This window comes from Lathyrus oleraceus, chromosome 3 (genome assembly GCF_024323335.1).
Source record: "Lathyrus oleraceus cultivar Zhongwan6 chromosome 3, CAAS_Psat_ZW6_1.0, whole genome shotgun sequence".
In the NCBI taxonomy this organism is placed as follows: domain Eukaryota; kingdom Viridiplantae; phylum Streptophyta; class Magnoliopsida; order Fabales; family Fabaceae; genus Lathyrus; species Lathyrus oleraceus.
Window position 1 is genome coordinate 369,914,713 of NC_066581.1, and position 27,351 is coordinate 369,942,063.

Below are 27,351 nucleotides of genomic sequence, written 5' to 3' on the forward strand. Positions count from 1 at the left end.
GTTGTTCACTAAAAGACACCAACCAACCGTAGTTCCCCGAACTACGAATGCTCTGATTTCCTTATTACACCATAAGGATACGTAGGCAGGTGATTGTTGTATCTTCGCGAGCACACTAATAAAAAACCTCCCCTTTCCCTTTCTGAGGTTCCCATCCATTTCTATTTTCAATATATTCATAACCCGAAGATAACAAACAACATTAACTAACATTCAATCTCAAATTAGAACTAAAAGGTTTCCGTTGAGTACAACAGACGTGAGGGATGCTAATACCTTCCTCTTGCGTAATCTACTCCCGAACCCGAATATGGTTGCGACGATCATTATTAATTTTTTCAAAGGTTTTATTGATATTTTCCTATCCCTTTATTGGGATAAATAAAGTTCGGTGGCGACTCTGTTCGAACATAATTTTTTCCGCGACCATCGCGAGGGATCGTATTTTTCGAGATGCGACACCATGGAGTTCAGACTCTAGCAACCTTTGACATTGTTATGAAGTTCAGACTTTGGCATTATATTTCCTTTTCCCTTATTGAGTGCAGACTCTAGGAATCTGTTTCTTGCCAGTGTATTAGTTGAGACTGCGACATTCATCTATCTTGCCCTATGGAGTTCAGACTCTGGATATATCTCATTTTTCCTTGTGGGGTACAGATTCTGGCAATATCCATTCCTACCCTAGGGAGCCTGAGACTCTGGTAGTACCTCTGGTTCAGACCATGCCTTCATTTGTACTTGTGGTTTATTACCACCATTGGTTAGTATCATATTTCTTCCTGCTAAGCAACCTACCTTACCTCTTGGTAATCAATCCATCCTCTTTTGTTTCAGCCATAGTATGCTGAACTACGAAAGCTCTGATTTTCTCATTGCACGATGATAATATGTATGCAGGAGAATTCATATTCTCCGCGAGCTACCTTATTTATTAATTCATCATTCTTCATTCATTCAATCAATACCATCTTTTCGAGATCAAATATTCTTCTCCTTGAATTCCATGTACATCCTTTTAGGACGATATAGCAGCAATCTACCTTGTGGCCCAAGAGTTGTTTGGATCGTCCCCAAACATTTAATTCATTCTTTTTTGGCTAAGACGCTGGTTTACTCTTCGGGTCAGAGACTATTTCCTTCATGGATCCAAGACACCATTCTCCTTTGATCTCAAACTATTTATTCCCCAGGCAGTGATATATTATTCCTTGTACCTAACAATACTTTCTTTCTGGCCCCATGTACATCCTTTTAAGATGATATAACAGCAATCCACCTTACGAACCAAGAGTTGTTTAACTCGTACCCAGACATTTAATTCATTCTTTTTGGCTAAGACATTGGTTTACTCTTTGGTTCAAAGTTCACTTTTTCTTTGTGGGTTCCCTTGATACCATTCTGCTGGTACAAGTTATACTTTTCATCACTATCAATCAATCTATCTTTGTTCTCATGGTTCCACGAACTATGAATGCTCTGATTTTCTCATTGCACAATTAGAATACGTAGGCACGAGGATGTGAATCCTTGGAGAGCATACTCCTAATTATTTCTTCCGCCTTAGGGCACCATTCACATCTTTCACGATCCATGATCTACCTTCAATCATTAAACCGTTCACCCTAGTGGCATATTGTTTCTTCGAAACCGAAATATAGTTTTCTTTGGAATTCCATATACACCCTTTTAGGACCATATAATGGCAATCCACATTTGTACCTAGAGTTGTTTGGCTTGTCCCCAGACATTTAACTCCTTCTTTTTTGGCTAAGACTTTGTTTCCCTCTATGGTACAAATCCCATTTCTCTTATGGATTCCAATATACCTCTACTTTTGGTTTCAAACTATAACTCTTCAGTCACTTGTTACCAAACCCTTCACTTTTGTGACTTTGGTCATTCATTCCATCCATCTCCATGATACATTCATGTTCTACCTTCATTCACTCTATGTGATATACCCTATATATTGAGCCAAATATAATATCTCTTTGTGCTTCATCTCATATCTCCTTATGAACCAAGAGCTGATTTGTTTGTCTTGTTAGTCCTCTTGTTGCTTAGACGAACATCTCCTTACTTACTTGCAGCTGTATACAGGCAATCCTATTTGTTTTCGGTTATTCCAATATAGTGACACCATTCCGTAGGCCCCTTACTTGTTGGTTTATACCATTTTTACTATTGGGTTCATATTTCACCCCTTGTTGGATTTCAAACAACATTATCCTTTGATTTAGACCATATTTTGATCATAATTCTTTTCACCTACCATCACTAGTTCTATGAACTACGGAGCTCTGAATTTCTCATTGCACTATGAGGATACGTAGGTATGAGGGCCCTAATCCTCACCGAGCATTTTATCTATTTTATTCTTTTTTCCCCATTCTTTTGTGAGTAATCTTTAGATATCACACCCATTCGAGCAAGAATAATCAAAACGGTTCCTATGAAGGAGAATTGCGATCCAAAACGCAGCGGAAATTAAAATTTTCTCCTTTAGAGATCCTTACGAATGGTCATGATCAGTGATAGAATATTTACCTCTTGTGACGATTGAAACCTTTGGTGCAGATCTCTTGTGACGATCAAAGCCTTTGCTACAGATCCACGGAGCGATCACGAACGTTGAATGATGACAACGTCTCTACTCAGTCCACACGAACGGATTCCTTCAATCACAGTGCTAGCTGGTACGAATGAAGACTTTGAGTGAGAGAGAGAGAGAGAGAGAGAAAACGAAAATAATGCAACCGCAATGAATGCTTCTGCACAACGGTTCTATTTATAGAACCACTTGTGTGGGCTTCAAGCTAAAAAGCCCACTTAAGTGTATTTTGGACCATATCTTATAATATGCCCACAATCACTTAAGCTCATGGTACCTTACCATATTTCGTATTCTACTTAAGTACACCGTACCTTTACGATGTTCTACAATTCACTTAAGGGCACCGTACCTTACGGTGTTCCTTAGTTACTCTATCTCTCATCAATCCGTCCTTTGTGTGTGACCCTGTAGGTTTTCGCGGCATTGACAATTATATTAAATCATGTATTTAACATAATAAACAGTGAGCGGTATCTAGCAACACATCACTGTTACCCAAGACACGAAAATGTCATGTGATCTGACAATTCCTTCTGTGATAATACTTATGTGTATAATTACCCTTTTGCCCTTATGTCTATATTGAACACAAGGCATAGACCGTGTCATCCTTGTCGAGTTCAATATTGGGCCCATAGACATTTATCCTGTTATGCAAGAATGGGAAAATTCCATCTAGGTCACTCATGTCCCTCAGCATGCTTCGTGGAGTACCCATCAACTGTCTTTATGGTTATCCAGTTACGGACAATGTTTGATCAGCAATAAAGCACTCGACTCTACATCTAGGGTCCATAGTGGTTTCAGGTCGAAGAGTGGTATACACCATTATCACCATGAGAATAAGTTATGACACTTTTCATAACTTTCTATATAGTATTCTCATAGCGGGTCAATCCGGTATATATATTACTCTTAATATTCATACCTATGTTTAAGACTTGATAACTCCTTATCCATGATCCATGAGATGTGATCATCAGTCTATATACATAATAGTCTTAATGCTTTAATGTCATCCCACTTCACAATAAAGCTCGACTACGGATACTTTAAGAATAGTGTCCTTATGTTTAATGTGATCTCATGATTAAGTCATACTTGATACATTAAACAGACTAGCTATTCTAGGGACTTTATTAAACAAACGTAATAAAGAAAAAGCCTTTTATTATTAATAAATAATTCGATACAAGTACCAAAAGTATTAGCCTCTAGGGCTTACACCAACACTTTAGATATCACACCCATTCGAGCAAGAATAATCAAAACGGTTCCCATGGAGTACCATGAATGTTAGGGTGTTAATACCTCCCCCTTGCATAACCGACTTCCTTACCCAACATATCTCTTTCCCCCCGGGTTTTATCGATGTTTTCTCTTTCCTTCGGGAATAAATAAAGTTCGATGGCGACTCTATTGTCTGTTTGAGTGTGCAGTGCGTTTGGGTATATTTCCGCTAGCTTCACTACCATACTCGGTTGCCATGCCAACTCAGCCTCAAAGAATCCATATACTCAAATAGGCTTCATCGATCTCATACATTGGTTGGTCAACTAATTTTTTGGAATGTACATAATCCTCCTGAGCATGAGGTCCGAAAGATCGAAGTGTTCGGACAAGAAAAGCCTGAAAATCACCTTTCTACTAAGAGTCAAATCCTTCCTCGACTTGTCTATGATATGGTACTCGATTTTCATCAGCTACTTTTTAACGATGACAAGTTTTTCTCTCTCCTCATCATGACGACTTTATGGGAACTCCCACTTCATCATTTTCCTTTTTGCTACAAATTCTTGACTGTTACAACTATGTTTCTTTAAAAGGTTCAAATTTTATTCAAATATATCTCTCCCTAATATCTATCCATTGGTCTTCCAACCTTTAAACTTCAGGTATTATTATTTATCTGTTTCTTTTTTTCTTTGTTATTATTATGTCTTCATATTCAATTGTTCTTACTGCTAGTGATAGGAATAGGATTTGGAATGTATGTATGCGAGAATGCGAGGGTTATTTGAATATAGAGGATTTTGACAAAATTATTAGATAAGTTTATGGCAAAATCCCTTCACCCACTAGTAACGCCGATTTGGAGTCTTCCTCCTCAGGTTTTCTGGACATTCAGATGGAAGCAACATGATCTTTGATAGACAAAGAGGTATTGAGTTACGACCACTGTATTATTGACGAAAGTTATATATCGAAGCTTCATTCCACTACTTTAGTCTCATCTACTAGAAATGAAGAGGACCTAATTTTGGAGCCATATGTAACTGGTGAAAGGGTGTACATTATTCGTCCCAAAGAAGTGTCAGATGAATATTATTATTTTTATTCAGGAGTCATTGAAGACTTTAAAATTCTTTTTCCATTTTCCGACTTCGAATCTGACCTTCTCAAAACCCTAAACATAGGCCCCTCACAATTATCCCTAATGGATGGAGCTTTATTAAGGCTTTTGAGATTGTTTGCGACACGATAGACATAATGTCGATGCTAGGTTTATTCTTCTCATTATTCGAGTTAAAAGGTGTGGAGAGAGGAGGTTGGGTTTCCCTTAGTGGAATCCCGGGAAATAGCTTTCTTCAAGCTTATACCACTAACTATAAGGGATTTAAAGACAAATTCCTCTGAGTTAAGAGTGGGACAAGATGCCCCCAGGTTATGTATGATTTAGATGGGAACCATTGTTTTTCGATCTACTGGTCGGACAACCCTTTACATATTTCTAGCTTTGACTGTGACAAATTAAGTGACTTGGAAATTCGATCTTTGACCATCTTGGACGCTTTCCGGGCAGTGAAAATCAAAGATCTTTTATAGATGATTGACGACCCAGAACAAACTTCTAACTTTTTGGGTAATCGTACATATGTTTACTTATCACTATAGAATGATGTTATTAATCGTCCTTTTTACTGATTATATATTTTTATTTCATCCAACATGACAAACCTCAAACTCTCTGAACAGAAGAAACTGATGGTCGAAGCTAGAGCAAGACATGGAGATCAATTCGCTTCCAAGAGCGACCTTACGGGAATTTAGACCCAAGCCCTCAAACAAAAGAAGTTGGATACTGCTAAAGTGGCTTCTGTCACATCGGACCCCCAACCAATATCTATTCCTACTTCCAAGGAGCCAAAACCAACTTCTCCAAAGAAAATGAAAACCTTGATGAGTGATGATGTCAGTCAAGTCGACTTGATAATTACCACTCTCATGCAAGATTCAGGTAATAGTCATCATTCCAAACCCTCTTCTGAGTTTAAGTTTCGGTCTAATAATTTTGATGGGTTAAGGTTCCTCTATGATCACCTAAGCGCAACCGAGGACGTTGAAAAGGTAAAGTCTATCGGTGCCCAACAATTGACCCATAATCTCGGGGCATACTTGATGAGGTGTGCCATTATGACTAAGGGTTTATTTGAAGTGGGTGACGCGCATGAGCAGAATGAGATTCACCTTAACAAAGAGTTGAATCGATCAAGGGATGACTTGAAAACCCGGACTACTCAAGTAGAGAAATTGACCAAACAACTCTCTGAGATGTAAAATCAAAAGAAGCTGTCAGAATCTCAATTATTGGAAATAACTAAGAAAAACAAAACCATGGAAACCCGGTGCTCGGAGCTGGAGGTAGCTAATGTTGTCCTAACTTAAGAAGTAGAGCAATCTCGGATTCTCAACGAGACTTTGAAAAAATCGCTACAAGATGTCCAACTGAACTTGCTTTCCGCCGGTGACGAAGCTTTTGAGAGGGCCAAAACCCAAGCTCTATGCAAGATGTCCAAGCTCTATGCTTTATGTATGTGTCGAATATGGATTTCTTTAAAACTGTGGTGGGCGGGCAACTAGTCGATATGGATGAGGCTTCACTTGAAGCAGAAGGCTCGAGAGGCGTGACAGATGATAATCCGGCATCAGAAGCTCAGGCGAACGAGCATAAATTTTAAATTATTTTTTTTTGCCATCAATGGTGATGTGCACCTTGTACCTTTTTTGAATAATATTTTTCTTTCCCACTAAACAATTTAATCCCTTTAAAGGCTTTGTGATGACGTTATTTCTTTGCTCTTCTATGCGTTCCCTTTGACTTCACTTATTATTATTTGAGTTACGGATTTACGGACGACCTTGTAAGTCGGCGTAATTATATTATCTTGACCATAAAGTCAAGGAAGTTAAGATAAGTCAGATGATTTACTGGTGATAAACCAATCATACCTTTTGAATTCATAGGTGTACTAATTTTACACGGTGTTCAGACCCCCATGGGTTTGACGTTTTTAAATGAAACCCAGAGGCTATCATTAAACATTACCCAGTCGCAACCGATTATATCAGAGGCTTCAAGTTCACTCGGACTTCAGTTAAGCCATAGGTTTTATTAAACATTATCGGACCGAAGTCGATTATGTCAGAGGCTTCAAGTTTGCTTGGACTTTAGTTAGGCCAGAGGTTTTACTAAATGTTACCCGACCGAAGCCGATTATGCTAGAGGCTTCAAGTTCGCTTGGACTTCAATTAGGCCAGAGGTTTTATTAAACGTTATCTGGCTGAAACCAATTATGCTAGAGGCTTCAAGTTCGCTTGGAATTTTTCATGGATCATGTCCTAGGATTTTCTTTATAAAGACATTTATTTTAACTATGGGTGCCTCATTAAAAACCCTTTCCCTTACAAGGGAAAATAGTGCATCCCCATAATTTTTATTTAATATATTTATTACACAGCCTAACTAAGAAAAAATTAAAGACTAGTTACATTCCAAGTCCTGGGTAATTCAACACCTTATAAACTCTCTAATTTATAAGCCCTTTTATTTAACCTTTGACGAACACGGTACGGTCCTTCCCAATTCAGATCCAATTTTCCCCTCTTCGTGGGATTAATTACTTTTTTTACCACTAAGTCACCCTCGTGAAATCCCATCTGCCTCACTTTGATATTGAACCTTTGAGTAATTATTTGTTTAGCTATAAATTCTCTGATGTGAGACGTTTCCCTGATTTCGTCCAACTAGTCGGTTGAAATGTTCAAACCTTTCGAGTTGACACTTTCATCAAAAGCTTGACGTCTCCATGTCGGCGTATCGATATCTATTGGTATCATTGCGTCAGCACCGTAAACCATCTTGAAAGGAGTCCCTAGAGTAGTTGAATGCGATAAAGTGTGGTAAGACCATAAAATTGCATGCATATACTCAGCCCACAATCCTTTGGCTTCATCTAACTTTTTCTTCATCCCCGAAAAAATGATTTTGTTTGATGATTCTTCGTGACTGTTAGCTTGAGGATGCCCTATCTAAATGAACAAATTTTGTATTCCTAGGTCTTTGCAAAATTTAACAACTGAGGTGCTAGCGAATTGAGCACCATTGTCAGATACAATAACTCCAGGAAGACCAAAGCGGCATATGATGTTTCGCCAGTACAACTGGCGTACCCTTCCCGTTGTGATTCGTGCCACGACTTATGCAGGAGAATGAATAAAATGAGCAAACATCTGACACTTTTCAGACTGGCTTACAAATTATGCACAATCCTGCAACATACTTGGCCAATAATATCCTGCTCTCAATATTTTACCTGATAATTCCCTTCCTTCAAGGTGAATGCCACAAACTCCTTCATGTACCTCCTTCATGACAAAAATCGAGTCTTCCTCCGAGATGCACCTCAACATAGGAGCCGGTCTACCCATCTTATACAGGTGATCAACTACGATGAGGTACCTTGCGGATATCCGTCTAATACACTTGGCTTCTCTTTCTTCTTCAATTAGTTTATTTTGAATTAAATACCGAATAATAGGTGTCATCCAACCCCTAGCCTCATTCAGCGTCATGGCCTCCTTTACCTCGGTACTTAGTGTTTCTAGGGTTTCTTAAATTACTGTTTTTTTTAACCCAGTGCCTTTGGTACTTGCTAGTCGTGCCAAGAGGTCGGCTACGATATTTTCTCTCATAGGGATGTGATTTATCTCGAACTCTTCGAATGTTTGAGAGATCTTGATAGCTTTTTGTAGATATTTGATCAACGACAATCCTTTTTATGAAATTCTCCCTTGACTTAATTGGCGATCAACTAAAAGTCAGTTTGGACGAGTAAATGTGTCACACCGACCTCTTTTGCCAACTTCATTCCTGGAATTAAAGCTTCATATTATGCATGGTTGTTGCTAGCCTGAAAATTAAAACACAAAGAGTATTCAAGCATTAGGTCTCCCGGTCCTTCGAGCACTATCCCGGCTCCGCTTCCTTTGAGGTTAGAGGAATCATCAACATACAAAGTCCATTTGCATGGTGACTCTTCTGAAACCGGAGCACTTAACTCGTTCAAGAAATCAGTAAGGATTTGAGACTTGATGCTACTTCGAGGCACAATATTTATATCATATTCTGACAGCTCTATCGCCCAAGCAACCATTCTTCCCACGAAATCCGTCTTTTTCAAGACTTGTTTAATAGGGTAATTGGTCTTGACGACAATGGGATGTCCTTGAAAATAGTACCTCAACTTCTGGGTAATGATCACCACTGCTAATGCGAGACGTTCAATCTTCTAGTAACGTAACTCTTCCCCTTTCATCACCTTACTAACAAAATAAACTGGATTTTCTCCTTTCTCGGTTTCCTGAACTAATACTAAACTCATAGCTTTGTATGATACTGCTAAGTATAGGATAACTGGTTGATTCTCCCTAGTTAGTACCAAGACTGAGGGTGTGCATAAGAAACGCTTCACCTCTTTAAAATTGTCTTCTCATTCCTTCATCCACTGGAATTTCATTGGTTTTCTCACCGCAGCGAAGAAATGCATCGACTTATCCCTTGCACAAGATAACAAACGAGATAAGGCGGTCAAACGCCCTCTTAACTATTGTATCTCTTTCACTGTCGATGGACTCCTCGTGTTAATAATTGCTTGGCATTTATCCGATTTTGCTTTTATACCTCGGTTGGTTAACATAAATCCCAGGAATTTCACCGCTTGTACTCCAAACGTACATTTTTCCGGGTTCAGTCTCATATTGTAACTTCGGTTGAAGTAAATGTTTCTTCTAAGTCTTCAACATGCTTTCTATCTTCTGAGGTTTTACTATTATATCATCCACATACACCTCCATGTTCCGACCTATCTGTGAGGCGAACACCATGTCCATCAACCTCTAGTAGGTAGCCCATGCATTTTTCAACCCGAAGGGCATCACCTCGTAATATTAATTGTCCATGTTGGTCATAAATTCCATTTTAGGGGCATCTAACGGATTCATTCGAATTTGGTTATATCCCGAGTAGGCATCTAAAAAACTAAGAAGACAAAAACCGGAAGCCCTATCAATGAGTCGATCAATATGGCGAAGCGGGTAGGGATATTTTGGAAACGCATTATTCAAGTCGGTGAAGTCTACACACATTCTTCATTTTCCTGATTTCTTCTTCACCATAACTATGTTAGCTAACCAAGTTGGGTATCTGATCTCCTTAATAAATCCAACCTTCATAAGCTTTCTGACTTCATCTTCTACAACACTTATGTTTTCATCGCCTTCCTTCCGCTTTATCTATGTTATTGGTTTCATGGTTGTATCTAATGCTAGATGGTGATAAACTATGTTGGGGTCAATGTCGGGCATATCAGACGACTTCTACGCGAACAGATTCATGTTCTGCCTTAATATTCGGATGATCTAGTCTTCTTCCTCGGGGGATAAATTAGAGCCGATTTGAGTTTTTTGGGATGATTGAACTCCAATCCTTAATGTTTTCAGATCCTCAATAGGTGTAAGACTATCCTTTACCTGATCCTCCCTTTGGTCGATGTTAACTAAGTTCACACTTACCTAATCTTCGTTGATTGACTCATCGGCGTGACTTCTCTTATTAAGCTTCAGACTATCTTTATAACATTTCCTTGTTATTCCTTGATCACCTTTTATTATTCCTACTCGGCCATCTTGCACAGGGTATTTTAGTGTGAGGTACATAGTGGATAACACTGCCCATAATAACATTGTAGGGAGAGGTAACATTGATAATTAAATATCTCACTAGAACACTTTTTGCGTTTGCCCCATTACCAAAAGTAGTCATCATGGGCAAATTCCCCAACACATGCGTCAGTTCCCCTAAGTATCCAAATAATGAACCCTTAAAGGGAAACAATTCAGTGATGTCAAAGTTTATTACCTTGAATGCATACTAGTACATGACATCCGTAAAACTTCCCGGGTCGATCAGAACTCGTTTTCAAGTTCCAGATTCAGATTTTCACTTTGATCACCATCGGGTCATCTTCGTGAGGCAACACTCATTCGACATCCTTTTTTGAGAATGTAATTATGGCCTAATTGTCTGTCTTTTGAGGGCGACTCCTGCCTGACGTGCATCACTGTTTGGGCATATCTTTTTCTAGCCAAACTGATTTCTCCTCCTCCTGCAAATCCTCCAGCAATGGTGTTTAATGTGTGACGAGTCATGTGTACTTCATCTATGCTTTTTCCCTTTTTTTGTATAGGATTGTCTGAGCTGACGTCTTCTCGGAGAGGACTCTTTTTACATGATTTCCCGCTAATGTCCTTAACATAGGACAACAACTGGCCTATTTTAATTGAGGTCTCAATTTCCTTTTTTAGTTGATGACAATTTTTTGTACAGTATCCTCGGATTCGGTGGTAGACGCATCATGCATTGCCATCTTTTCCAATCACCGTGTAGACCCTTTTTGGTCGTACGGTTATGGAAAATAACTTGAGGTGATAAACTTATTTTAGGATATCTGCATTCCTAGTGTTTAGTAGTGTATACTCCCGCTCCGTTTTAAACGATCGTCAGGATGGTCCTGTTATTGGCCAATCTCTAGGTTCGACTTAAAGTATTATTTCTTATGCCTAGTTCCTTCTTCCTTAGTCCGCACTTTTTCTTTTGCGTATCAGGATCTTTTTTTCATGTTACTTTCCTCTCCTTTGATGTAACATTCCGCTCGAGTTATAACTTCATCCATGTTGGATGCCGACTTTTGTGCTAAAGATTCATTGAACTGCCCGACTTTGAGGCTGTGCTGAAATGCTCCGACAAACATTTCTTGATTCATATGAGATACCTTAATTGTTTCTTCATTGAATCTTGCCATATATTCTCGGAGAGACTCCGCTTGCCCTTGTCGGATGTTAAATAGACTGATAATCGACACTTTCTTATGCTTACTTGCCGAAAAGTATTATACCATCTTCTTGGTTAAGTCTTGGTAACTGATGACCGAGAACCTGGGTAGACTCATATACCACCTCAAAGCACCCTATTTAAAGGTCCTACCATGAGCTTACACCTGAGTGAGTCAAAAGCCTCTATTATTTCCATTTGGTTATTGATGGCAATAATATGCTCATGTGGATCAGTTTTCCATTGAAAGATACTAGCAACCGTGGCTTGAAGTTCTCTGGTACTTTATCATCCCAGATAACTTCAGATAAAGATTGAGACTCTAAAGGCTCCTCCTCTGCATCTCCATCATGAAGACTTTGTGTTTGCAAGTCTTGGACACTGTCTTGTAAGGCCTCATTTTGTGTACGAAGTGTTTCTATCACTGCGGGCAATTGAGTTATATCTGGTGGCGAAGGTGGATAGCTTCGACTGGAAGATGATCCCGAGATCGTCCAACTGAAGTATTAACGTTTTTTATGATGGTTTTTTGTGGTCTGGGTAAGTTTTACCAATGCCCCATGGTGGTCGCCAAACGTTCTTGCTAAAAAATACTAAAAAGTTAACTTCCTTATTTTCAGTCAAGGAGAGTCTAAAATGAATGGTTGGAGTGTCTGTTATGTGTATTTATCTATTTTTTGCTTGCCCTTTACCCTCGAAACATCTTCCTATTTATATGTCTCCATCTCCCTCTCTCCCTCCTTGGTTGACTCCCGATATTCTTCATAAATCATCCTGTCAATAACGTTTGTCGCCCTTATAATTGTCATGTAACGTCTGTCTCTTCAATAATTATAACTCCTCAGCCATGATGTATCATCTTGTAACTTCTTCTTATGACCCTTCAGATGACATCATAGCCTTGTCGTCATATCCGACTTGCACTATCCGGATCATTCTCCGCTTTATAGGAGGTCGGCCCCGTCTTGCTTATTCAAATATCCTAACCAGATTCTGATTAGTGGATGACAGGTCGATTATCCGGTCTTCTAATCTTACCATACTCGGTTGTCATGCCAACTCGACCTCAAAGAATCCATATACTCAAATAGGCTTCTCGATCTCATACCTTGATTGGTCAACTAGTTTTTCGGTATGTACATAACTTAAAAAATACACGCATTAACATAAAGCTCTCGGAATAACCATCTAATCATAATATTCAGTCCGGCATAATCATAATACACGCATTAACATAAAGCTCTCGGAATAACCATCTAATCATAATATTCAGTCCGGCATAATCATAATTAGAATTAAACACTGAAGATATAAGGAAACACCACTGAACCATTATGAAAATCAGGAATTAATACATTGTTTAACATAAGTGAAAGAAACTTAATCATCTTTACCTTAAAGATCGGAGATGATGGTCCTAGACGGAAGCTTCCTGATTCCAAAGTATGGATATATTGCATGATTGTTTTCTTCTCGTCGTTATTGCCATCACCAGTCGCCACTGACTACGGATTCATCGTCGTCACCGTCAGTGGCGGGGTGACTCAGAAGCCTTAGTAGATTTATAACCAATTTTGATAGTAATGGCTTACCCGCGATAGTGAGAAGTCTTATACGGTGGTTTTTTTGGAGTTATTTATGAGACTTGCTAGTGGCCGGTTATATGTGGTAGCAAGCGAACAATCGCTGACGGTAATGTGTTGATACTGTAGTTCGCGTTATGCTCTTTAGAGAGTTGAGAGTGTGTATCACTTGGAATTTATCCATTAAGATTTGCCTTTCTCTCATTGAGAGAGAGAGGTGTTTATTGAGGCTCTTGGACATAGCATAGAGTTAAGGGAAGTTACTTCCAACACTATATAACACTACATAGTTGTTACAAAAATCTTTCCACGTGTGAAAATTAGAGCCGCGAACACTCATTATCTTATCTCATGTGTAAAAATATAGTCACATACATCTAATTTAGAAGTTCTTGGGTATAATTTCGTAGTTCAATCCAATTATTTTAGAAAATGTCCACAAACATAGATAATTCATTTGTTACCGTCTAGAAAACAGGAAACATATAAATCTCACTTATAGCAGAAAATGTCGTCATGTTGAATTCATAATTTGAAGGGCTCTAAGGAAGAAGTTCCATCAAGGCCTTTTGCATAATAATGTGCCAAGAAATCTTTTATACTAATGTTTTTGGTAGATGGGTGGATTTCTTCCGAAAGCAATTCCTTAATAGGACCATAAATCTTTGACGCACCTTGAATTGGGTCTGGAGAATTCACAAAAAAGGCTGCAAGAGAAATTCTTGGTCCTATGTTCTGTGACAAGACTCGGTGATAAACACTTATGAACCTATCATTTGTGATCAACTGTAATAATACAAAACAAATAGGTAAAATTGTTACCACATATATTCAATGATGAAAGAATTATGGATTTTGTTTTTAGTCGTTATGATGAAACAAGTGGATAATGTTCAATTGTGTAAGAAATTATAGAAGATGCGAAAATAACAACGATAACTTTTAATACTTACCTGTAGAAGATCTCCTATATTTACAACAAGAGCTCCATGTACCGGGAGAACATTGACCCATTTATCTTCATGAAGAACTTGAAGACCACCAAGTTGGTCTTGTAGAAGTAATGTGATGAAGTCACTATCACTATGCTTAGATGTGCCCATAGTTAATTCTGGTTCAGGGCATGGTGGATAGTAATGACCCAAAATAAAGAGCCCTTCGGCACAATTCAAATCTTTGAGGTAAGAAGGTTTAAGTCCTAGCGCCTCCGACAACAATTCAAAGACCGTGAAGCCCAAGTCCCTGATTTTCTGGGAATATTCAATCACAATATCTCTACAAGTATGGATCACATCATCAATGGTTAAAATAATTCAATATTCAGGACACAACACAGAGAATCCAAATTACTATTTTGTTGATTACCTGCATATTGGTGGTATTTCTTCTGGTTTGAAAGGAACAGGAGCAACAGCAAAACCAAATGTATCTCTTCAATTAGCAGCTTGACCACTAAACAAGGTTCCATTGGAGAAATACGTAACTTTTTTCTTTAAATCACGCGTGTAAAACTCTTTTCTTACATCAGCATGTTGTTCGTGAAACCTACGGATTCCATCAATCATTTCATCTAAGACAGTAATGGGAATTTCATGATTAATCACTTGGAAAAATCCCCACTCATGGCATGCACTTCGAATTTCGCTTATTACCTCTATCCGCCGAGCTAGATTGGTGTCTATGTCTTTAAGATCTATGATCGGAACACTCAACTTGGAGTCACTACCTGAGTTTTTACCGATGTCCAACTTGCCAGTATGAAAAATCCGCGGAATCCTTGACACTCCAGACTCGACCAAACCCTTGACACCTGTTTTTGAATCATCAAAAGCTTTCACTTCAGCTTTTCTAACAGAAGTAAAATTAGAGGACTCCTCTAATTCATTTGAGTTTTTAAGCACCATATTTAGAGGAAAACAATATCAGAATAGCACTGTCTTTGCCTTTAACAAAAAAAAAATACAGAGAATAGCAGTAGAGAAAATTGGACAGGAAGAAGAATTTAAATAATATGGGCAGAGAACAATCCAATCAATGACGCAGACACTTTGTTTTATATAAATATAAGTAAGATAACTTTGAATGTGGAATTAATATCAATAAAAGTAATGAAGACCCCAATTCATTAAAGACATAATCAAAACGTGGTAATTTGACTTATATATATGAATAAAGTAATCATAAAGAAAAATGGTGCACCGCTTTATTGGTGGCCATGAGTATTTTAAGTTCCATATATATCTACTTCTCTAATAATGTCATGTTCAAGAGGTTTCTACATCACATCACTATATTTAATTGAGCAGGTCAATTGAGTTATATATATATATATATATATATATATATATATATATATATATATATATATTATATATATATATCTATATATATATTATATATATAGTCGGAGATGATAATAGAGAATTATTAATTTTATTGGTTTTAATATTTTTCATTTTTATTACTCGTTAATAGAGAATGGAGGGAGGAGTGTATGAACTGTAAATTTGGAGAGAGGAGTAATGAATAATTGCAATAGGAGGAGGATGAAGAATACACAATAGAATTACAATGAAAATCATAACAAAAAAATCCTCAAAACAATATTGGAAAGAAACGGAGAAAGGAGAAAGGGAAAGAGATTGCCATGAATTTACTCATATATATAATTTAAGTTAATATTTTGCTTTAATTTATTAACTAAAAAATATTATAAATTATTCTCTTACCTTCACTTTTATTATTATACTCGGTTTTTTCCTTCATTTTTCTTCTGATCCTCCTCCTGTTGATATAGCTTAGTTGTTCATGTATCGTATCAGACTATATCATGCATTTTATCTTTCTTCATATTAGTTTCTATGTTTTACACTTATTTTAGTACTTCCTACTATTTTGGATATGTTTTTGTATATTGTTATTGTCTTACGTATTTTGTGGCATGTTAGAGCCATATTATGTAATTTATTGATACACTACCTCTCTTGATATATCATTTATATCTTATTTATTATTATTTTTAGACATTACATTTATTGCTGCTATGCATGTTTGCAAGTTTATTGTCCTTAACTTTCAAGGCTTTATTTAAAATATGGATATTAGCTAGCATTTTTTCTTCTCTTCTTTATATTTTTTCAAAGGGGGAGATGTTGTCAAGATATTATCGATATTCACATAAGTGTTTGATACATGGGAGGCATGAATGCTCAAGTATCAAAGTTTACCCTATCATTACGATGTGTTAATCAATAAAAATTCAGAATTATGAACTAGTCATTGTTCAATATTTCTCCAAATAATCGCTCAAATCAAATCATCATAATATCTAAAAATTGCCAAACATCAAAAATGGGGAGACTGAAATTACAGTCACCATCGGTATCGCTGTTTAGTTTTGATTGTTTTCCAATTTTAAAATGTACATATATCATTTGATTTCTTGCTTGTTTGGTATCTTTTCGTAATGTGAATTATCTGTATTGTTATTCTAGCATAGCATTACTAGTGTAATTCACTTGGAATGATATGTTGTATCGGTATTCATTCGCTTCAGCTATTTGAGTTTTGTACTTTTGAGAAACCTCTTATCTCATTATATTAGTTGTTATAGTCCATGTGTTTAGTCTTCTTTTAGCTTAGTAGTTGGTTTTTATGTCAAAATCATAGTATTTCTTGAATTAGAAGTTATAACCACCTAAATTATGTTGCAAGGTTGTGTGATTCAAATCTTACTGATGCATGAGTCAAATCATAAAGCATCATGAAAAGTGAGTTTTTTCTCTGCCTCATTTGAATCAAATCATAGCAAGGTGTGAGTCGAATCATGAAACATACATGACTCAAATCATAACTTTATGAATTGAAAAAATATCATTTGTCTCAGATAATTGATATTTATCATTCCTAAAAGAGTTTGTCTATTATCTTGCCCTAGTATTGTATCTTTCTTCCTTATTTTGTCTATGATTATGAGTGTATCACCGAGTGAGAAAATCTCATAAAAAGCGTTAGGAAATAAAACTCTAGATTCGTTGTTGTTCTTGTGTTCTTGTTTAAGAATAAGAAACCCAGAGAGAGAGAGAGAGAGAGAGAGAAGAGAGAGAGAGAGAGAGAGAGAGAGAGAGAGAGAGAGAGAGAGAGAGAGAAGAGAGAAGAGAGAGAGAGAGAGAGAGAGAGAGAGAGAGAGGAGAGAGAGGAGAGAGAGAGAGAGAGAGAGAGAGAGAGAGAGAGAGAGAGAGAGAGAGAGAGAGAGAGAGAGAGAGAGAGATCAAGTGATTGGATCTATCAATCTTAGAACAACCACTTAGAACCTTGAAACCCTTATTTGTCAAGAACCTTGAGAGAACTTAGAAAGTCTTCTTTATTCAACAGCACCTAATACCTTGTCGATACCTTGTGATTAACCTCCTAGAATGTGGATCTTGTAAATTTTAGTTGTGTGTGTGAGATTATTCATATACTATTTATCATCTCCAACCTTTATCAAGAACAATTGTTAGAGGTAGATAAAAGGTACATTAGGGAATCTAATGTTTTTCTTTGAAGTTATATTTTTGTGTATCAGATGGAAGAATCATTTCTTGGACAGGTATTTTTGTCATATGTTGTCTACAAAGAGATAAGAGTGTCTATACACTTTACTGAAGACTATGGTGAAACCATGTAAAGGTTTTCGCAAAAAGTTATCCAATTAATCAAGGCTAATGATAATCACTCAGATAAGTCTTAATCAGATTCGAGGGAAGAATATTTTAGAAAGGAGGCTTGAAGAAGGTTATTGTGGATATCAAGATGATTGGATCAAGATTATTGAGGATCTTGTGTGTAGCAGTTGAGTATCTACATCAACAAAACAAATTGTCATTGGATTCATGTGTAGGATAATGCAATGTGGTTATTAGCATCTAAATTAATGATAGTTAGTTGTACCAAAATACTTGTATATTAAATATTGAAAATAGTGAAAGACGTGATTATTTTTTCCAATGGTTTTAAACCATCGAATATTGGAGTAGGCATAGTGAGGTTGGTGTCCGAACCACAATACATCTCTTTGTACTTTAGTCATTTCCTATCTCTTTTAATTTTTATTGTTTAGCATGTAGAGCTAAATCATATCATAATTTGTATGTCATTTAGGTTATGATCATGCTTGTAGTGATTTATTTTTTAAGCGCGGGTCTGCATTGCATCGAACCTATTGAGTCATGCTTAAGTTTATTGTATAAAACAACATGTCTAAGTTGAGACATTAAATTGTGTAGATTAAGAAATTTGAATTGTTCAAGTTGACTTATGTCATTGTTTGATCATTCTGTTAATGATGAGATTGAAATGCATTAGTTAGAATCCACAACGATGAGAGTTTATGCTTCCATCTTATGCTATTTTAGCTTTCGCTTACTAAACTCTGATTTTTGTGTTGGAAGTTTTCAAATCATTTTAAATAGGATATGTATGTTCAACCCCCTTTCTAGATTTTTTTCCACTTATATTCACAACCAACATCATATAATGACCCATAGAGTTGACGAATTTCAATTAGCTGCCTTATATTATTATTACCAAATTATTTTTATCAAACTATTTTCGAGGAGAAATGAACATTCCCTTAAAGTTACAGCAACTGAACAAAATATAACTTAGGTCACATTTCATGCTTATAGTCAACAAGCTCATTCAATTTGTCTCCAATACCTTATTTTCTCACCATGTAGTTGCTTCACAACTTTTTTCTGTGTGAAAATATAGGACGTATTTCCTCTCTTTTAAAAAGTATTGGTTAAAATATTCAACCTAATTATTTTAGAAAATGCCAACGAACATAGATAATTCATTTATTTTAATATCCAAAACGTGATACATATAAAGCATGCATATAGAAAAAAATAAGCATAGTTATTCAAATATATTATGATCTGGCCGATGAAAATATCAAATATTATGTAATGTTGTACTCAAATCTTGAAGGGCTCCAAGGAAGATTTCCCATCAAGGCCTTTTGTATAATAATGTGCCAAAAATTCTTTTATAGTAACGTCTTTGAAGATTCTGGGGGTTTCTTCTGAAATTAACTCCTTAAGAGGACCATAAATCTTTAATTCACCTTCAATTGGGTCAGGCGAATTTATAAAGAAGCTTGCAACAGAAATTCTTGGGCCTTCTTTCTTTGATAAGACTCTATGATAAACACTTGCAAACCTGCCATTTGAGATAAGCTGCAACAACATAAAAGAAAATGTCATTAAATTGGACAACATGTTAATAATAATGTAAGAGTCTATGAAAATACATAAGATAAGAACAACTTATAATACGTACTCTTAGAAGATCTCCTATGTTTACAACAAGAGCTCCATGAATTGGAGGAACGTTGACCCATTTACCCTCATGAAGAATTTGAAGACCACCAATATGGTCTTGCAGAAGTATTGTGATGAAGTCGGCATCAGTGTGACTGGAAGCGCCCAAAGTTAGTTCGGGTTCAGGGCATGGTGGATAGTAATGACCCTGAATAGAGTGTCCTTCCGCACAATTAAAGTCTTTGAGAAAAGAAGGGTTGAGTCCTAGTGCCTCTGACAACAACTCAAACATAGTGAAACCCAAATCATTAATTTTTTGGGAATACTCAATCACAATGTCTCTGCATGTATGAAACTAACTCATCAGTGGTTAAAATAGTTTTAATGTTGAGCTTCAAAATATATATTTTTTAAACATAAAAACATATATAACTCATATGTCAAACTCTAAGTATACAATGAAATATGATTATGATTTGTACCGGCATAATAATGGTATTTCTTCTGGTTTGAATGGATTAGGAGAAATAGTAAAACCGAATGAATCTCTCCAATTTGTAGGTTGACCACTAAAAGGTGATCCGTTTGAGAAATACGTAACTTTTTTACTTGTATCACGTGTGTAAAACTCTCTCCTTACATCAGGATCTTGTTCATGAAACCTACGAACTCCCTCAATCATTCCATCTAAGACAATAGCTGAAATTCCATGATTAATCACTTGAAAAAATCCCCATTCACAACATGCACTTCGAATTTCGCTAATTACCTCTACCCGCCTAGCTGGGTTGTTGTGTATGTCTTTAAGATCTATAATGGGAACATTAAACTTGATGTCTGTTGCTGAGTTTTCATCAATGTTCTGCTTCCCAGTGTGAAAAATGCGTGGGATCTTTGACACCCCAGACTCCATCAAACCTTTGACACCTTCTTTTGAATCATCAAAAGCTTTCACTTCAGCAATTTTCTCTGAACTTAAATTATTGAACTCCTCTAATTGCTTTGATTTTTCTACCACCATGTTCAGAGTGAAATGGTAGCACACTCTTTTGTCTCTAACGTAAAATGTAGATGTGATATTGAGAGATTTTGTTAAGAGAGAACGTTAATATAGGGTTGGACATGAGAGAACATTAAAATAAAAAATAAAATTATAATTTGGTTATTCTATTTTCAAACCAAAAATTAAAAATTTCACTTTTCCCTTAACCTTCCATTTTCTCATATATTTTATAAAAAATATATGGTATACTATTAATCTTAAATAGGTATAAAAAAATATTTTATTTAAAATAAGTAAAATTTTATAACAGATATTTATTCTATATTAAAAGAAACTTCCATTTTCCTTCCTTAAAAAAATTCTAATTTTCTCCATATATTGTATACAAATAAAATTGTCCTTTTTTAAATTCTATTAAAAATATCTTTTTTTCCTTTCAATAATCTGTATTTATCATTGAAGTAAATATAGTATTAGAGAAAATGTCCATAGAGAGTGTTTTACTTTTAAAAAAAATAATATATCAAAAGAGCTTTTTGTGAAATTACTTTTATTTTTAGATTTCTATTTAAGTGATCAAATTTTAATTTTTAATTAATGCTTTAAACTAATCTTTTATTGTCAACAATATTCATTTGTTGTATTGTATACACAATTTTTGTAGTCAATTTATAATACTTACATAGTCATATGTTATTTAAAGGGGTAGTACTATACAATGAATCTTTAAAAGATATTGTAAAAAAATTACAATTTAAAATAAAAAAACATATTTAACATATATTTTTTTCAAGTACAATTTACAATTTTGATTTCCAATTTATGTGATTTACGAAATTATTCATCCTATTTTAAATTTAAATAGTTTTGGTTCTCCTTTCATATTTTTTTTTATGGAAAATAGATGAGATATTTATCTTTTTATTTATAAAATTTTAAAATAAATTTATATACGATTATTTGTAATGTTTCACAAGAGACTTGTTATTTAAAGATTGAACCATCATTAACTTTAAGGCAAAAATAAGATTACGAGCCCAAAATTATTTTAATTTAAAATAGAGTAATAAATTTCAGAAATCAACTAAAATATGGTGGGAAAAAAACCACAATCAAACTTCTTTTTAAAAATTTTAAAACAAAAAATTTTACGATTCTATTTAGTTTTTTTCTTCTATTTGTCAAACTTAAAATAGTAAGACAAATCTCATTTAAAACAAGAAATAAAGTAAAGATTGTATTAAAGAAAATGTCCATAGAGGGTGTTTTACTTTTTAAAAAAATAATATATCAAAAGAGCTTTTGTTTACTTTTATTTTTACATTTTTATTTAACTGATGATTTTTTTTTAATTAATGCTTTAAAATAATTATTTATCGTCAACAATATTCATTTCTTGTATTTTATACACACATTTTGTAGTCAATTTATAATACTTACAAAGACATGTGTTATTTAAAGGTGTAGTACTATACAATATATCTTTAAAAGGTTTTGTAAAATTATTACAATTTAAAATAAATAAAACATATATGAAACATAGAGTTTTTTCAAGTCCAAATTACAATTTTGATTTCCAATTTTACTTGATTCACAAAATTATTTATTCTATTTTAAATTCAAACAATTTTCTTCCTTCCCTCATTTTCTTCATAGAAAATAGATGCGATATTTTTTATTTATTTATTCTTTTATTTATAAAATTTCACAATAAATTTTTAAACGATTATTTATAATGTTTCACAAGAGATTTGTTGTTTAAAAGATTGAACAATTGCTAACTTTAAGGCAAAAATATGATTACGAGACCAAAATTGTTTTAATTTAAAATAGAGGAATACATTTCATAAATCAACTAAAATATGGTGGGGACAAAAATGGCAATTAACTTATAAAAAAATTAAAACAAAAACTTTTACGATTCTATTTGTTTTTTTTTTCCGTCAAACTTAAAATAGGAATAGTAAGACAAATATTATTTAAAACAAGAAATAAATTAAAGATAGTATTAGAGAAAATGTCCGTAGAGAGTGTTTTACTTTTTTAAAAAATAATATATCAAAAGAGCTTTTGTTTACTTTTATTTTTACATTTTTATTTAACTGATTAAATTTTAGTTTTTAATTAATGCTTTAAAATAATCATTTATTATCAACAATATTCATTTATTGTATTGTATACATAATTTTTGTAGTTAATTTATAGAGATTATAAAAAGTTTTACACCGTCGACTCATCACCATCATCCGTTTGTATTACTTTATATATTTTTAAAATAAAAGTCAAACTTCTTTTAATATCCGACGTCTATGATTAATTGACGGTGTAAAATTCTTTTACACTATTAGTGTATTTCAATTAAACTCTAATTTATAATACTTACATAGTCATATGTTAATTAAAGGGGTAGTACTATACAATGAATCTTTAAAAGGTATTCTAAAAAAATTATTATTTAAAATAAATAAAACATATATATTTTTCAAGTCCAAATTACAATTATAATTTCCAATTTAAGTGATTCACGAAATTATTGTCCCTATTTTAACTTCAAATAGTTTTGGTCCTCCTCTAATTTTTTTTATAGAAAATAGATGAAATGTTTTTTTTATTTATTCTTTTATATATAACATTTAACAATAAATTTATATAAGATTATTTGTAATATTTCACAAGAAACTTGTTATTTAAAAGATTGAACCATCATTAACTTTAAGGCACTAACATGATTATGAGACCAAAATTGTTTTAATTTAAAATAGAGGAATACATTTTATAAATCAACTAAAATATGGTGGGGACGAAAACGACAATTACTTTTTTTTTTAAATTAAAAAAACTTTTACAATTCTATTTGTTTTTTTCTCTTCAATTTGTCAAATTTAAAATAGGAATATTAAGACAAATCTTATTAAAACAAGAAATAAAGTAAAAATACTATTAGAGAAAAATATCCATAGAGAGTGTTTTACTTTTAAAAAAAATAATATAACAAAAGAGCTTATGTTAAATTACTTTTATGTTTTAATTTTAATTTTTAACTAATGCTTTAAAATAATCATTTGTTGTTAATAATATTCATTCATTGTATTGCATATGTTATTTAAAGGGGTAGTCCTATAGAATGAATCTTTAAAAGGTATTGTAAAAAAATTACAATTTAAAATAAATAAAATATATATAACATATATTTTTTTCAAGTCCAAATTACAATTTTGATTTTCAATTTTACCTGATTCACGAAATTATTCACCCTATTTTAAGTCTAAGTAGTTTTGGTCGTCCTCTCACAATTTTTTATAGAAAATAGATGAGATATTTATTTTTTTATTTATATTTTTATTTATCAAAATTTACAATAAACTTATATACGATTATTTGTAATGTTTCACAAGAGACTTGTTAGTTAAAGATTGAACCATCATTAACTTTAAGGCAAAAATATGATTGAGAGACCAAAATTATTTTAATTTAAAATAGAGTAATAAATTTCATAAATCAACTAAAATTTGGTGGGGACAACATTCTTTGGTGTAACTCCTTCTAGCTTCTTCGTCGGACATCTGTTCAATATGTATATTGCAGCCGACACAACTTCTCCCCATAATTCTTTGGGTAGATGCTTGCCTTTCAACATACTTCTCACCATGTTCATGATGGTTCTATTATACCTTTCTTCCATTTCATTATGTTGTGGAGTATATTGTGACACCACCTCATGTATAATCCCTTCTTTCTCACATAACTTGTCAAAGTCTTTTGACACATACTCTCCACCACCATCAGTCCTTAGAATATTGAGCTTTCGGCCACTTTGTCTTTCGATTATAGATTTAAATTTGGCAAATATCTCGATCACTTCACTTTTCTTCTTAACCAGGTAAGTCCACAGTTTTCGATCGAAATCATTTATGAATGTGACAAATATCTGTTACCTCCAATCGAATCCACCTAGATAGGACCATACACATCCGAGTATATGACTTCAAGAATTGCATTCGACTTGCTTCATGCATCCTTGCTGAAGTTGTTCTTGTACTGCTTCGTCTGTACATATTCTTCACACACTTCATTTAGAATGTTAATTCTAGTAACCCTGAAACCACATTTCTTCCTTTCAGATCTCTGATGTCTTTGAAATTGAGATGGTCAAGTCTATAATGCCATATCCATTCATCCCTGCAATTTGGAGTTGCAAGGCACTTGTGCTCCATCATATTAAGTTCAATCACGAAGGTTCTATTATGAGACATAGGTTCCTTTAAGATTAACCTTTCACCCGAGTCAAGAACTCTCATCACCTTGTCTTTGATCTACACTTTGTAGTTCTTTTCGACCAACTACCTTATGTTGAGCAAATTACTTTTCATGTCTGGTATGTATAGTACATTAGAAATTGCAGACATTTTGCCATCTTTCCTCATAATAAAAATATCACTGATACCTTCAGATGCTAGAGTATTGTCATTTGCAAATTTTACCATGTTCTTCATTGAGGGTTTCATGTTGACAAACCAATCTTTCCTACCAGTCATGTGTGATGAGTATCCTGAGTCTAAGTGATGCGTGCTTTTCGTAAGTATACGAACACGTTAGAGTAATATAAAAGATTGTCGAATCCACAGAGACCAAGTGTCAATCTATCATTATCTATTGTTATGGTGTTTATCTAAGGTAATCAAAATAGGGGTTTTTAGAGTGTGCAATGAAAAGTAAAGTGTTGAATAAAGTTCAATTAATAAAGACAGGGTCGAATGTAATTCACATAATCAATTAATAATCCAAGAACTTGCTAATGGAACTACTTATGGGCAGTGTTTCCTACTTTGAAAAGAACCAATTTAACGGGAACTGTCGCTTTCGCGTATTCAGAACCGAGTTGTACTCCCTAATCAAACCCTCTTATTGTCACTTATAAAAAGGCGCGCATTGCGTTAGAGTTGTAAACCTATTTTTAAGAAATATAGTATCTTGACTAAGTTGAAAAGTATCTTAACCTGGATTTCTTAACCAAAAGAGATTCTCACGAACCAGACTCTAAACTTATAAACGCGTCCGAAAATAGTTTTAAAATCACTTTTCTTCTTAAGTTAAAAACTCCTAATGAACTAAACAAAGCGCTTTCGCTGTTTTTGAAATAGTTAAAAACAATTAAGTTTAAAAAGACATTGGACGACTTTCGATCTTACCCAACGGAAATTAAGTGCGGGAAAACTTAAGTTGAAAGTTAAAATAGCCCTTAAGTGTTTCTACGAACAATTGTAAGGATTATCGGTTCAATTAAGATCCTTACATTCTAACCTTATAGATTTAGTTAGACATGGTAAAGTAAAGGTGCATTTTAATTTAAATAAAAGTAAAGCGAGTGCGGAAAGTAAATAAAAGTAGTGCGAGTGCGGAAAGTAAATAAAAGTAGTGCGAGTGCGGAAAATAAATAAAAGTAGTGCGAGTGCGAGAAATAAATAAAGTAAAGCGAGTGCGAGAAATAAATAAAGTAAAGCGAGTGCGGGAAATAAATAAAGTAAAGAGAGTGCGGGAAATAAATAAAGTAAAGACAGTGCGGGAAATAAATAAAGTAAAGAGTAAAGACACTGCGGGAAATAAATAAAGTAAAGACACTGCGGGAAATTAAAATAGATAAAGGCAAGCAATAAAAACCTGCTCCAATCGGAGGGTTGAATACAATGCAAAGCGGAAATGAAAATGGCGGCAGGATTAACTTCCTTCCAAAGTGCTCCAAACTCGATTACAGACTCGATCACAAACTCGATTACACAATTGTGGTAACACCCCAATGCGAAGCGATTACCACTTTAAAATACTGAATATATGCCTAAGTGAAACTAAGTTTGCTCTAAGTTTGCCTCTGCTCTAAGTTTGGATGATTAAACAAATGAATTCGAGTCTCTATTTATAGGCACGTAAAATAATGGAAATGACAAGGATGCCCTTCAGTTTGAATTTGGGAGGGAAAACTTTTCCTCTTGTGGCGCCCGCCACAAGGCCAATCTGTGGCGCCTTAGTGGAAGTAGTGGGGAACATGGCAGTTGAGGGAAGTTGAGCTAGGACACGTCATGGCAGGGTCCATGGCGCCAGCCACAGTGGGAGCCACAAGTGTAAAATGCTGAATTTTAGGGTTTTTAGCTCGTTTTCACTCCTTTTCTCGATCGGGGCTCCGATTAAAGTAAAAACCTGAAAACAAAGAGAAACATAGTAATAACACAACAAAATGGCAATAAAACAACTAAAATGCATGCGAAATCGGAGTCGAAAATACGGTGAGTTTCAGTGTCATCAAATTCTCCCACACTTAAACCCTTGCTTGTCCTCAAGCAAAACACTAAAAAGTTCATAGAAGAAAAACTGGTGTAAACGAGTGCTTCGGGTTAAAAAGGTTCTAAGTTCAAGTCGGGATGCAGTGATAGGTACTAACTGAGTGAACTAAGGGTATCATGATGACACTTATCCGAAAAATACGGACATAGACTCTATTCCTATATTAACCAACCCATATTATCCCACAATACCTAGGCATGCCTCTTCATCTCTTTTTGTGTCCTTTTCATTCAGGCGCAATCACATTAAGCACGTTATCCGTACATGCTACATAGCAGAGTGACCTGTTAGTGATTATGATCTAAACATGGGGTTCCTGGCACATAAATATGTGTAAA

The 27,351-nt window shown here is 34.6% G+C and overlaps 1 protein-coding gene and 1 pseudogene across 1 annotated transcript; both read right to left on the reverse strand.

Moving 5' to 3' along the window:
* Positions 1-13,768: 13,768 nt before the first annotated feature.
* On the reverse strand, positions 13,769-15,438 carry LOC127127767 (1-aminocyclopropane-1-carboxylate oxidase homolog 1-like; annotated as a pseudogene).
* Positions 15,439-19,197: 3,759 nt separating this feature from the next.
* LOC127127768 (1-aminocyclopropane-1-carboxylate oxidase homolog 12) lies at positions 19,198-20,722 on the reverse strand. The gene is made up of 3 exons (XM_051057041.1): positions 20,157-20,722; positions 19,694-20,015; positions 19,198-19,590 (listed from the first exon to the last, which is right to left on the reverse strand). Exons 1-3 carry the CDS (start codon positions 20,693-20,695, stop codon positions 19,330-19,332), a joined length of 1,122 nt encoding a protein of 373 aa, XP_050912998.1. The 5' UTR covers positions 20,696-20,722; the 3' UTR covers positions 19,198-19,329.
* Between the last annotated feature and the right edge of the window lie 6,629 nt (positions 20,723-27,351).

Coding starts and splice junctions, on each gene's coding strand:
- LOC127127768 (XM_051057041.1), bottom strand. CDS start 20,695: ATGGTGGTAGAAAAATCAAAGCAATTAGAGGAGTTCAATAATTTAAGT. Junction 20,016..20,156: donor GAAATACCATTATTATGCCG/GTACAAATCATA, acceptor TCATACATGCAG/AGACATTGTGATTGAGTATT. Junction 19,591..19,693: donor ACATAGGAGATCTTCTAAGA/GTACGTATTATA, acceptor ATGTTGTTGCAG/CTTATCTCAAATGGCAGGTT.